Source organism: Eumetopias jubatus, unplaced genomic scaffold (assembly GCF_037043125.1).
Source record: "Eumetopias jubatus isolate StellerSeaLion01/CBP00866 unplaced genomic scaffold, mEumJub1_p1.0 scaffold_3, whole genome shotgun sequence".
NCBI lineage: Eukaryota > Metazoa > Chordata > Mammalia > Carnivora > Otariidae > Eumetopias > Eumetopias jubatus.
In genome coordinates, this window is record NW_028274809.1 from 535,307 (window position 1) to 549,012 (window position 13,706).

At 53.4% G+C, this 13,706-nt stretch overlaps 1 protein-coding gene across 1 annotated transcript in view; it reads left to right on the forward strand.

Annotated features, from left to right (window-relative positions):
• Window positions 1-13,706, forward strand: part of LOC114210738 (contactin-associated protein-like 4) — a 149,250-nt gene that overhangs the window by 85,394 nt on the left and 50,150 nt on the right. Inside the window, exons 9-12 of the mRNA XM_088021940.1 lie at window positions 854-1,003; window positions 2,513-2,684; window positions 7,226-7,332; window positions 9,273-9,392. Of these exons, the coding sequence (XP_087878066.1) occupies window positions 854-1,003; window positions 2,513-2,684; window positions 7,226-7,332; window positions 9,273-9,392 (549 nt within the window). The remainder of the gene's footprint in view (window positions 1-853; window positions 1,004-2,512; window positions 2,685-7,225; window positions 7,333-9,272; window positions 9,393-13,706) is intronic.

The window sequence follows — 13,706 nt, forward strand, 5'->3', positions numbered from 1 at the left end:
TCGAACTTCCTTGTACCTGTGCCATAATTTAGACAACAGCCACACTTCCATATGACCCCTAAAAGGTATATCACATGGAGGGGGCAGGAAGTCTGCAGTGGGCCCTGTAAGGACAGGGCTCCTCCACTCCCCACCCCGGGCCCTGTTCCTGTGGGACTTGGGCTTATGTCACCGTTGGAAGCATCATGAGGTCTGGGGTTCACAGGGGTCTCTAGCTGATCTCCATTCCCCAGGTGCTGGACTGAATGATGGGTCTGGGGTTCACAGGGGTCTCTAGCTGATCTCCATTCCCCAGGTGCTGGACTGAATGATGGGTCTGGGGTTCACAGGGGTCTCTAGCTGATCTCCATTCCCCAGATGCTGGACTGAATGATGGGTCTGGGGTTCACAGGGGTCTCTAGCTGATCTCCATTCCCCAGGTGCTGGACTGAATGATGGGTCTGGGGTTCACAGGGGTCTCTAGCTGATCTCCATTCCCCAGGTGCTGGACTGAATGATGGGTCTGGGGTTCACAGGGGTCTCTAGCTGATCTCCATTCCCCAGGTGCTGGACTGAATGATGGGTCTGGGGTTCACAGGGGTCTCTAGCTGATCTCCATTCCCCAGGTGCTGGACTGAATGATGGGTCTGGGGTTCACAGGGGTCTCTAGCTGATCTCCATTCCCCAGGTGCTGGACTGAATGATGGGTCTGGGGTTCACAGGGGTCTCTAGCTGATCTCCATTCCCCAGGTGCTGGACTGAATGATGGGTCTGGGGTTCACAGGGGTCTCTAGCTGATCTCCATTCCCCAGGTGCTGGACTGAATGATGGGTCTGGGGTTCACAGGGGTCTCTAGCTGATCTCCATTCCCCAGGTGCTGGACTGAATGATGGGCAGTGGCATTCGGTCTCCCTGACAGCCCAGAGGAACCAGCTAAGTGTGGTGGTGGACCAGGCCGGGGCCTCAGTGGTTCACGCAGAGCTGCCTCTGGAGACCCACACAGGCAGTGCCTATCACTTTGGAGGTGAGTGTTGAGGTTGGGACCCCATGGGACCCACCTGGCTGGTACCCACCCAAACTCCACCTCTCCTGCCCCTGGTCTGTGGCTGACATGACTTTTTTCTACTGATCATGTGTGACCGATTCCCCAAAAGCTCAGCAGATATGAAGTACTTTTCCTCGGCAGTTGTATTGAGGCATAATTTATGTTAACCCGTGAGAGTCCCCTTGTCATTAGGATGCCCTTTTCCAGTTGTATCTGTTAGAGCCTTAGTGCTTGATCCCCCCCTTCCAGGGAGACTCCCCAGTTTCCTTTCCCCACTGTCCTTCTGGGGCCAGGTGCTGCTTGGGTCACTGGTGAGGCTTCTCTAAAGGCTGGCTCCCAAGGGTAAGCGTCAGTGAGGCTGGTCCTTCCGGCCCCAGGCAGCTCCTGGCCAGCCACTATGAGGACAGTGGCACCCTCTGCCACGTTAGAATTCTACCAGTCAGTTCACTGTCCACTTCTCCCTCAGGCCAAACCTTCTTTGTGGGGTGGCCCCTGGCACAGTGCTCCGAATTGCCCCATTAGGCCCGCTAGAGGACCCTGGATGCCCAGTCCCCTCTGCATAGTGGACTTCGTGTGGTTCAGTTTCACGCTGACCACACGCAGCATGGGATGGACGGCCGGGGGCCCGTGCACCACACCCCCCTCTGGGGAGGCCTCACCAGCTCAGAGCAGCTGGTCCAGTGGTGGAGCAGGGGGCACAGACAGGTCTCTAGGGGCACTTCCAAGGCAGAGGCCCCAGGCGTGCCCCCAGCGAGCTCACGGTTGTAGCTGGCCTGCCTTTGGAAAGAACCAGAGGCCCATTTCCTCGCTCGCAGCAGAGCCTTCCAGGCCAGTGTTTGGATGATGTGCTTGCTATCACGCAGACCCTTACATTTTATGATACTAAGATGTTCTTGTAGAAATCTTTGTATGTTTGACCAAATAGCCCAGTACAAATCTGATTGCTATAAAAATCAAATTCATGTCCCTTACTTTGCGGAAGCCGGTCTTCAGGACAGGCCGACTGGAACAAGGCCGGGTGCCATGAGCTCCCGCACCTGGGGCTGCTTGTTGCTTCCGGATGAATGGCAGGTGCCCCGTCAGCTTCTGGCTTAATATCATCTTCAAACACTGTGATTTCAGTAATTTGTACTTATAATAATACAGTTTGTTATTTTGTTTCTAATTTTAAATCCACGGACATTTAAATTGTTTTGTTTATGATGCATCACAGAAGGAAGAGCTAAAACTCTCTAGCGTGCTTTAAGTAAGATCCTACTTCAAGTTCAGCCTGAATTAGAGACTCTAAGTTGCTTTCAGCTAAATTCTCCTTCAATGTCACTCTACCCCCTGCCGACCTAGCTTTCTCTGCCCCCCAAGTAGGCGCGAGGACAAGGGGGTCCACATGCTGGGAGCCTCTGACAGGGACGAGCCGCCTTTCACAAGGTGATGTCGCGGCCTCCGTCCTGAGCCCGTCTCTCTCTCGTGTTCCTGCCTCTGAGCAATCAGGGTGCCTCCCTCCCAGCTCCGGGTCTGAATGCGAGGCCTCGCCTGCTGGATTCCAGGGGTGTCTGAGGCTCATCTCCATTAATGCCCAAGAGGTGGACCTGATTTCAGTACAGCGGGGAGTGTTTGGGAACTTCAGCGGCCTGGACATCGACTCCTGCGGCATTCTGGACAGGTAAGGTCACTGCTCCCACCCCTGTGCTCGGACCTGTGATGGCAGATCGCAGGCGCTCACAGCTGGGCGTGCTTCCTCTCCCTCTGGGTCCCTGGAACCCCCTCGTGCTGCCCTTCCCCCGCTGTCCACGGGGAGTCCGAGAAAGTGAGAAAACGGTGTCTATGACTGTGTAGAACACCTTCTTTGGAATGACGCATTTGGGTGGAAGGTGCATGCTCTTGACTACCCTTCTCCCATGTCGGCGAGCTCCCTGACTCAACATGGCTGCAATGTCCACGGAGAGAGATAGGTCAGTAGCATGTTGCCGGACAGCATGGATCACGACGACCAGATGCCGGAGACCAGAAGCCCATGTGGTCAGGGTGGAGTGTCCGGAAGGTGGGCCACCGAACTGCCCCAGGTCCACAGGGGCAGCGAGAAAGGGCCTGCCCTGGGGACAGGTTGTTAGGACCCAGGAAGGGACGAGGAGCTCCCTGAGGACGAGGGGTGACCTCAGAGGTGTCTCTGGGGATGAGAAGTAAGTAAAATGCAGGAAGTGGGAAGGAAGGAAGAAGGTCAATGTCGCTGAGGCAGGAAAGCCAGGCTCTCACAAGGGGGTGATTTGGGTAGACAGACTGGCTGGCACCTTCCTCCCGCAAGTGCTAATATATTTTTGGATAAACGCTACAGCTTGAGAAACCCCTTCTTCACGTGTATGAGCAATTCAGTCCGAATTCACATGCACCTGTTCTCTCTCTTCTTAGCTTAGTCACATCCTAGCCCTTGTTGTACAATAATCAGAATTCAGTGTGAGCTTCACAAAATTCATCGTCACTTGCAATCCTCAATAACAGCAGGACACAGGGGTGCCTGGTGCCTCAGCCAGTTGAGCGTCCAACTCCTGGTTTCGGCTCAGGTCAGGATCTCAGGGTCGTGGGATCGAGCTCCCTGCTCAGCGGAGAATCTGCTTCTCCCTCTCCCTCTGCCCCTCCCCCTGCTTGTGTTCCCTCTCTCGCTGTGTCTCTCTGTCAAATAAATAAATAAAATCTTTAAAAAAATTTTTAAATAAAATAAATAAATAAATAAAATAACAGCAGGACACAGTCCTCACCAGCGGAGTGACTCACCCTCTCAGATGTGGTTTCCCCACATGCTCATTGCATTAATTGTGGGCGGAGCGGCCCTTCTCTGCTGAAGGGAGACTGTAGCCAAGGTCTGGGTTCCCAGACCTTCAGGGGAAACCGCCGCATCATGTGTAGGGCACAGTCACCCAGCGCACCTGGCTGGAGGGGCTCGCACACCCCAGACCCGCACTTGGCGGAGGGGTCGCTGGGGGCACGGCTGTCAGCAGGAAGGTAGCCTTGGGGGTGGCTGGACATGGTTCCAGTGGCCCCGTCAGCTGCTACCTCAGCTCTTGGGAAATTTCTCTAACATACAGCCTTTAACAAGCAATCTATGGGGACCAGTTTGTGCATAAAACTCATAGTAAAGGCAGATTTTTAACACAAACATAGAAAACGCATCATCTGTCATATAAAGATTCTTTATCACGTTTACCAAAGATCAGGTTGTGAGGTTAGAGCTTAAAATAAAACTTCAGTCTGAGGCTCCAGAGGAGATACAAAAGTGGCAGGAGGGTGTGTAACTTGTACATAGTATCTCTGGACAGGTTCTGCTTTGACACCTCTTCTGCTTTGAAAGCGTCTCTGGTATCATCTTTATGTACTCTGACTGGGAAAAGGTAGAAACAAATGTGTGCGAAGCCATCCGTCCACGTAGTGTGTGTGAATCGTGTTTTCTTGTTGGCCGCTGACGTGGAAGAACAGTTTGTCTCTTCACTTCCAGCGTGATGGACATTTGGGTTCTGTCCAGCTCGGGGCTGTGACCACGAAGCTGCTGTGAATGTTCAGGTACAAGTCCTTCCGAGGTCCACCTCCACTGTCCTTGAGCAAACACCGGAGGGGAATGGCCAGACAATGTGGGGGACAGCTCTGGGTTTGGGGGTGCCGCCACCCTTGCCTAAGGCGATGGTCCAGCGTCCAGTCCCCCAGCAGGGCGAGGCAATCCCGGTCCCCCAAGTCCCCGCCAGGACTCGCCGCGGTCAGCCCTCCACACTGCAGCCTTGACAAGGGGCGCACGGACGCCTCCCCATGGTCTGTGCCTAGCGCCTGGCCTTGTGGAGTCCTTACCTGCGGAAACGTCTCCTCAAGTCCTTTGCATGCTCTTTAGAATTTGTTTTCTTATGGAGTTTTGAGAGTCCTTTCTCAGATATCTGCTGTATAAATGCTCTTCCTCAGCTTTGTTTCCTTATTCTCCAACGACATCTTTTGAAGAACACAGCTCTTGATTTATACAAAGTCAAATGTACCCTTTCTTTTCCTTTTTATGAGTTGTGCCTTTGATATCCTACTTAAAAAGTTTCTGAGGGGCTCCTGGCTGGCTCACTTGGACTTTTGATCTCGGGGTTGTGAGTTCTAGCCCTACATTGGGTGTAGAGATTACTTACATAAAAGAAACTTGAAAAAAATAAAAAAGAAGTCTGACTAATCTGAGGTCACAAGAATTTTCTGCTATGTTTATTCTAGACTTTTAGATTTAATTTATATCTGATAAAGTTCGAATATTTCTTAATATATGGCACAAGGTAGGCAGGGTTTTTGTTTGTTTTGCATATAGACATCCAGCACCGTTGTATGGAAGTGGGACCTCTCCTCCCTTCCGCTGGCTTTGTGCCTTTGTGGAAACCCAGCTGTGACATGGGCTTCTGTCTGAGCTGCTGATTTAGTTTCTTTGATCTATTTATCTTTCTGCCAATTCCACATGTTCGTGGTTATAGTCACATTATAATAACAACTGGAATCAGACGTTTTTGCCCTCCTAAATTTGTTTTGTTTTTAAATTGTTTCTGTTGTATTACATCTTTGAATTTTCATAGGAATTTTGGAACTGGCTTGTGAATTTCTTTTAAGAATCCTGCTAGGAATTTGATTAGGACTTTGTTGAATCTATACATCAATTGGCAGTGAATTAATCCCTCTCTGTGCAGTACGAGAACCTAAAAAATAAAAAGTCTTTTCCTTTCTCCCTCCAGCTTTCGTGATTTTGCTGCCAAACATTTTATCAACTCTCACTGTAAGCCCTTCCCTGCATCTTGTTTTATTTCTGCTTAAACAGTCGATTCTCTTTTAACAGAATTTAAATAATAATCATAATCTTGGGTCATTTTCATCTGTCTGAGGTTGCCGTTGTCATTCACCTCTCAGGCTCTTAGTGAATTCTTTCAACACTGGAATCATCCTGATGGAATAAACAAGCCAAGTCTCTCCCTTTATTTCATGACAGTAAAAATCCCAAAATTTCCTCCGAAACTTCCAATCTGAAAATAGGAAAAATGGATTCAGCCAACTGATTGTGAAATGCAGGTCAATTAGAAAAGAGTGTATTTATCATGGAGTGGGAAATTTAGCCTTGAGTTTCCTGCTAAACTGGAAGCATTTTCTTTAGGGTCTGGAAATAGCAAGCGCCACCCCATCTATAATCTGCATGTCTGGTTCATCACTCATTTTGCTGGTCTTGCAGTTGTTGGTGAAACCCCTTCATCCTACAGGCATCCACCAAAGGCACACATATAACATTCTGAATAAACTATAGCAACTGTGTTCATGGGTTTCCTCAAGCTATCGAAAGTGCTGATACAAATATAAATTAGATGACATGGAATTCTCATGACAGATTAATGAGTCATTTTAAGAAATTTTCTGGGTAAAGTTTGTATCGTGTGTGATTACAGTTCCTATGCTTACGTATAAATACAAGCACATGCATAACCCTGGTGGCTATTTTGTGTGCTGTGGTTTTAAGTGAGTTCTGCTTCCCTTTATGAACTCTCTAGACTGAATATTTGATAATGGACATTTGCTGTTTCTATTCAAGAAAATCAGTTCTACTAAGATCAATTAAAATTCACAGAAGTCCTGCGAGTGAAAGTTCAAGTGTCCCATTTTAATTTTAGTTGGGCAGATTACAAAATATCCATTGTGCATAAATGGTGCTGAGTTTTCTTGGGTATTTTCTGATTTACTTGTTTATCTTGGGGGAATATAACGCATGTATGCCTTTGATCACAACGGGCCTTTTATTCCAAATACCAAGCAGACAAAGAATCAGAGCAACAGGTGAGCCTGGGATACATGGCCTGTGGGCGGCTGGCCCCTTCTTAGTCTCTGCATTATTTCCATCCTTTCTCTCAAAACTCTACATGTGGCAACAGTCCAGCATGACGCAGTGTCGCTGTTGGCTTCTGCAAGCGACTTCTGTTCCCGGCCCCACGGAGCGTCCACGTTGTGCTCCCGTGGCAGGAAACGTGTTTCTCCAGCAGACGGGGAAGCACACGTGTCAGCCCCCTGAGTCAGGGTTCATCAGCCCGGGGCTGGTGCTTGCTCGGTCATCACGCGCCGTGGGCGGCCGCTGTCCCCTCTTCGATGTCCCCGCACGTCGGCTAGCGGGACGGTATCCCCCAAAGAGCAGGAGTCACACGGAGACCCTCCCTGCTCTTCTTTCAGATGCTTGCCCAACCACTGTGAGCACGGTGGCAGGTGCTCCCAGACCTGGACAGCCTTCTACTGCAACTGCACCAGCACGGGGTACACGGGCGCCACGTGCCACCACCGTAAGCGCTCTGCCCCGCGCCCTCCTGCCCCTCCTCTGCCCCTCCTCTGCCCCTCCTCTGCCCCGCCCCTCTGCCCCGCCCCCTCCTGCCCCTCCCCTGCCCCGCCCCCTCTGCCCCTCCTCTGCCCCGCCCCTCTGCCCCTCCTCTGCCCCGCCCCCTCCTGCCCCTCCTCTGCCCCGCTCCCTCCCGCCCTGCCCTGCCTTCCTCTTCCGGATGCCTGTCCGCGTGGCTTTATCTACAGCCGTGACCCACGCACGTGCACCAGGGTCTGGTTGTGTTCTAGGTGGCTCACTTAAAGTCACTTACGTAAACATAAAAATTGATAGAAAAGAAGAAGACAATGGACAAAAGGAAAATAAACCTAAGAAAATCCATTGTAATCAAAGAGAAACCTGAAACAAAGTCAATCATTCCTAAATTAATCTCTGGTTGGGTTTCTTGAGTTGGCCACAGTTTTGCTTCTGAACTTTCTGGCAACACCACACAACGGAAATGTGATTGTTACTAGGTTATTAATGCTCACAGAAGTAAACAGGTTCCCAGGAGAATCCTGGTAGGACCCGGAGGTCTTTTGATGGTGGTGGTGATAATTGCAGGTTCGTTTGTGGGACGTCTTAGGTGTCAGGCCCTGTTCTTTGCCTCTTGTGCATTACACAATCCCATCCGCACTATGGGCATGACTGAAATCCCATTATCCGGTGAGGAAACAGCCGGTTCCATAACTAGTGTGGGTTTCTCACCTATAGCATCACTGAGGTTTGGGGCCAGAGAAGCCTGCTAGGGCCGCCCTGCGCCCTGTAGGACGTTCAGCCGCATCCCTGGCCTCCACTCACTGGAGGACAGTGGAGCCTCCCTCTGTTTTCTCCAAAATTGCCCCAGGCTGAGAGTGCCGCCTTGGTGGGATGCTCTGCACATTTTCTATAATTTAACCTTAGGAAACTCATGGAAGGCAGGCAGGCGGGGATGCCATGAAGTCCTCTCTCACAACGGGGCCTGCGTTTTGGGAATGTGACCCACTGGGGGTCTCAGGGTCTGATCCTCGGGGAGGACCTGGGACCAGGACCCTGTCTCACAAGGACGCCTGGAGGAGAGGGAGGAAGACAATGGTCAAGAAGGGCTCTGGGCAGCCCCACCTTCTCAGGCTGGCTCCGAGTGGCCCGCGGGAGGGAGGGGAGAAGAGGTTCCAGAACCAGAGCCCAGGGCCTGAGGGGAGGAGGAGCCCCCACGGCTGTATCCCTCTCATCCATCCCCCGTCATGCCCAAAACAGAACCCCGCACAGAGCAGATGCCTGGTGGATGTGCTTTTAATGAATTGACTTTTCTAGTTTAATTCTTATGAGTGACTGTCAGTCCTCGGGCTCCGAGGAAGCAGTCGGAGGATAAATGAATGGGCTCTGCTTCTGCGAGCCGCCTGACCCACCCAAGTGGGTATCACCGTTGTTCTCCCCAGAAGAGCAGATGGCCCCCAGTAACGCACCGGTGAGGCCGCTCTGAGACATGGCCGGGAGGGGACCTAACTAGCCCAGGTCACCCCCCTGCTCTTAATCGGGGTGGGAGGGGCGAGGTGAGCGGACACACTGTAAAGAACAAAGGTTCATGTGTTCCGGGGCCGTCTGCCAGCAGATAAAGCTCCAGCCAAACACTCGTGGTCTGGTTCCTGGTGACGGGACAGTGCACCAAATTCTGCACTGGACCAAGTAATCGTATTTGCCTGTAGAGGCTTAACGGCACTGTAAGTCTAACCCTCCTACCTCCTTCATTACCTTATCACACACATTCCTTTAAACAATGGTTCCACATTTTCGGATTTGGTCACATTTCCTCCCGGAGGGTGATTATTTGCTATGATGCAGAACATGGGGTCTCCTTCACCTCCTCCTTATTAATGTAGGACTCTCCCTCCATCCCATTTCCGGTGACCGACTGGTGGTTCTCCCCAGCCCTCTACGAGCAGTCCTGCGAGGCATATAAGCACAGGGGCAAGTCCTCAGGGAGATACTACATCGACCCTGATGGCAGCGGACCCCTGCAGCCCTTCCCCGCGTTCTGCAACATGACAGGTGAGTCAAAAATTTCAACTCTTACTAAACAAAAATCACAGCCCGGTAAGTAGATTTGTACCTGCCTAACAGCTTTATTAGGATAACCTTGTGAGAGCAGTTATTCAATAGAAGCATTTGATATAAATCATTAAAAATAGTTCAAAAGTGAAAATTCATAATTATGTCATTATTTACATGCATGTACTCTGTGGAATACTTAATAATACAATTTTGCCTATTAAATCCTGAAACAAAAGGTTTTTCAAGACTTACCTGTTTGGATTCATGGATGTGCAACTCAAAAGCATTTTCACCTGTTTTGTTGTTGTTGTTGTTGTTGTTTGAGATCTTATTTATTGTAGAGAGACTGAGAGCACGAGTGCAGAGAGGGGCAAGAGGCAGGGAGAGACAGAATCTCAAGCAGGCTCTCCTCTGAGCACAGAGCCCCACGCAGGGCTCAATCCCACAACCCTGAGATCATGACCTGAGCCGAAATCAAGAGTTAGGACGCTCAACCGACTGAGCCACCCAGGCACCCGCATTTTCACCATTTTACATAAGTAAAAATTGTGTACATTTCAGCTAGACAGCTTGATGGTCTTTGAGTGAGTGTGAACATTCAATGTGTGTGCTTTTGAGCTCCTTAATTCCCGCGCAGAGGCAGGCTGCCTATCTCTCTAATCGCCACATGTGTTTCTGTGACTGTGGCCACATCCCCATGTCCTGTCCACACTGGAGTCCATGCATCCACCCCTCAGCCCACGCTGCCCCTCGCCCCCAGGCAGGACACCTTCCACGATGCATCTCTGCATTGCTGTGTGACGTTAGCTCCAGGCTCCAGACAGAACTGCCTTCTCTTTAAATTTTCTACCTTGCTGTTTCCGATAGATAGTGTTATACAGATTTTAGAGTGTCTCCCTGGGCACTAGGTTGGATGCTATCCCCCCAAAATTCACGTCCCCCTGGACGCTGCGAATGTGACTGTGTTTGGAAATAATGTTTCTTCAGATGTGGTCCAGCTGAGATGCGGTTGTGCTGGGTGAGGGTGGGCTCTGGGGCAAAGGCCCATGTCCTGATGAGGGGAGGGAGACTGGGGACCACGGACACAGGAGGGGAGGGGTCGTGTGACCAGCAGAGGATGGCCAGGGTTCCGGCTACACCAGCAGCGCTGCAGGAGGGCGTGGTCCGGCCACCCCCTCACTCGGGCTCTGGGCCCCGGGTGTGGGAGAACTGACCTGGGTGCACGAAGCCACCAGGCTGTGGTGCTTTGTTTCAGCAGCGGGGAAGACAACACACCCTGTTGCAAATTCCCTGAGGAAAGAACCATTTCTGGATAGATTTTTTTTAAGATTTTATTTATTTATTCATGAGAGACAGAGGGAGAGAGAGAGAGAGAGAGAGAAGCAGAGGGAGAAGCAGGCTCCCGAAGAGCAGGGAGCCCAATGCAGGACTCGATCCCAGGACCTTGGGATCATGACCTGAGCCGAAGGCAGATACTTAACCATCTGAGCCACCCAGATTTTTTTAATGATTTTTGAATAGTTTAAAACCATTCCCATGAAATTTTGATTTTCTTTCTCCTCGATTCTCAAGATAAAATCTGAGTGTTGCTGCCTTTAACCAAATTATTTGAACAAACGTGAGTCAGGCAGGTCTTCCTCCCGAGGTTGTGGAGCGGCGGGGATGGAGCGGCAGTGTGCCGGCAGCGCGGGGCTCAGACGAGCATTTCCACACCAGCGCCCAGACCTCCGGTGGAGACACGGGTCCGTGTCTGAGACAGCCGGGCCCAGTAAAGAGTGAGGGGAAGTCCGAGGCTGGTATCTGGGGACCCCTGGTTCCGCAGGTAAACACAACTCCCTCTGGGGTGTCTTCTGCTTGGAGGCAGTGCGTGGCCACCTGGTCCCTGCTGCACCTGACGTTCTCTGCAGACAACGGGCACGCGTGCTGGGAGCCCCTCTGGGTGTGCAGCAGCGCTGAGCCGTGTCTGGGCGGGCGGCGGCACTGAGCCGTGTCTGGGAGCGCAAGAGCGCGGAGCCGTGTCTGGGTGCACAGGAGCGCAGAGCCATGTCTGGGCGTGCAGGAGCGCAGAGCCATGTCTGGGTGGGCAGCGAGGAGCCGTGTCTCCACGCGCAGGAGCGAGGAACCGTGTCTGGACGCGCAGGAGCAAGGAGCCATGTCTGGGCGCGCAGCGGCGTGGAACCTCAGAGGCGGAGCCTGATCCCGGCCTGTCTGCCCCCCAAGTCCTCCTGGGGGTCCATCGACCGGACTTGTGGGTGCAATGATGGTGTGTCTGAGTGATGGCCAGGCCTTGACCTCTGGAAGAATGAAGATGTGCCTTCATGCGTGGTGCAGGCATGCATGCGTGGTGCGGGATGCCACATGCGTGTGCCTGCCCCAGAGCTGGGCGGCGGCAGGAGCACATAAGGTCGTTTGTTCGCAGCTTCACCTCAGCAACCTGTGTCCTCCACCTCGGACTCAGAATGGCCACAACAGCGTGAGGCACCCTGACCCCTTACAGACGCTGTCCCTTGCCACAGGGTGAGGGGACAGCAGGCAACCCAGCCGTGCGTGTGCGTTTAGGGACGGAGCCCTCGCCCAACACCGCAGATGCCAAGGGGCTGGACTTGCTGAGGCAGCGCAGTGCGCTTGGCAGTTTTCTTGACCTTCGTTGTGAGTTCAAGGCCAGGTGCTGAAGTCATTTGTCCCATTGACACCTTCTGTACCCTAACATTTCCTCCTTGTGGCCACAGTCAGCCCTGGCCATCCGGCAGCAACGGCGCGGCTTCACTGTCCCGGGTGTCCTGGGGGCTTGCTCCAGAGCCTCGCCTCTGAGGAGGGTGCTGTAACAGGAGGGCCAGGGAAATGCAGGAGAAGGAGAATGGGGCTGACCACGACCCCAGAGAGGCTCTGCGGGATGGGAGGGTGGGCAGGGAGCACAGTGGTAGGCGGGATGGGCCCTCGTCCAGGCAGGCCGGGCGCACGGGGAAGGCAGCTTCGGAGGAAGCACCCCACCCAGGGAGGCATGAGACTTAGAGTGGCCACTGAGGAGGGCCCCAGACCTCACCCGGCCTCCTCAGCCCCAGGAATCATGTGTCCCCTCTGCAATGGGAACAGGCCAGCAGGTGACGGGGACCTGAAATCCAAGGTTGGGTCGAGAGTCGTCACGGCTCTGAGGACGTCCGGGGTTTTCCTCGGGGCAGCTGCAGCCCTGAGAGCCCTGGGAGTGGTCTCAGGAGGTGCTGCGCGGTGACCCCCTCTCCTGGGCTCTGGGTCTCTGCCTCCCTGGGGGCAGCGAAGTCACCGTGTCCCTTGTCCCAGAGAGCAGGGTCGGGTGCCAAAGGCTCATGCCTTGTTCAGGGGACAGATAACTGACCTGTTTATGGTGCTCACAAAACCCGCCGAAGTCGTAATGGGAATCGGACTACTTGGGAAGGCAGAGCAGGAAGACAGCAGAGGGGAGCCCCCAGGGAGCGCATGGGCTGGGCTCCTCAGGGGCAGCCGCCGGAGGGCAGCTGGGGCGGGTGCTGCAGGGGCTGCGCCCCCAGAGGCAGACAGCTCCCCCTCACGTGTGCTGGCAGTGCCAGTGGTGGAACGGGTCCCCGACAGAACAGGGGCCGTGGCCACGGGACGTGGGACCCTCATCTCTGTGGGCGCCTCTGGCTCACCACCACAAAGGAGGCACGGGCTGCCACCTCCCGTCAGTGAGGACGTTTGGCACCGATGGGACAGCTTCTCAGTGCTTGGGAGGACCATGCGATGCCCTCAGGTCTTCGAGGCCGATTTCCATGTTGGAGCTGTCCGTGTCTTCTCAGTTTCCTCCTGGGGACGCAGGCCCCGCCAAGCAGATGTGCTGTGCTCCCATCATTGCTTTGTTTGGATTTACCTTCTGTGTGAACTGCACCTCCTGCTCCCTGACGTGTTGTCAAGTGGGACGAGAGGTGTGAGTCGGAACCCGGGGCGCTTTAATGCTGGAGTGGGTGTCACGGGTTCGGTCCAGATGAATCCAGCCCCTGAATGAAACCAGCCTGATGGGCCCAACTGCTCCCCAGCTGTGTCCAGAGGGCAGCCCATGATTTCCACATCACTTGGGCTCCAGGGGTGGAGCAAGCAGGGACCATGCGGTCCACTGTCACACGTCCCCGAGGCCATCGCGGCTCCAGCGTGCACCGTACCCAGCGACCCCAGGTCTGACCCCACGAGAACGGGGAGGCATGTGCAGGTGACCCCAGAGCTCCAGCCCACTCCTCTTCCTTGGCCGCAGAAGCACCAGAGCAGCAGAAGTCCTGAAGAAACAAGCTACAGCAGCTTGCGGGGCCACCACCACGGTGTGCC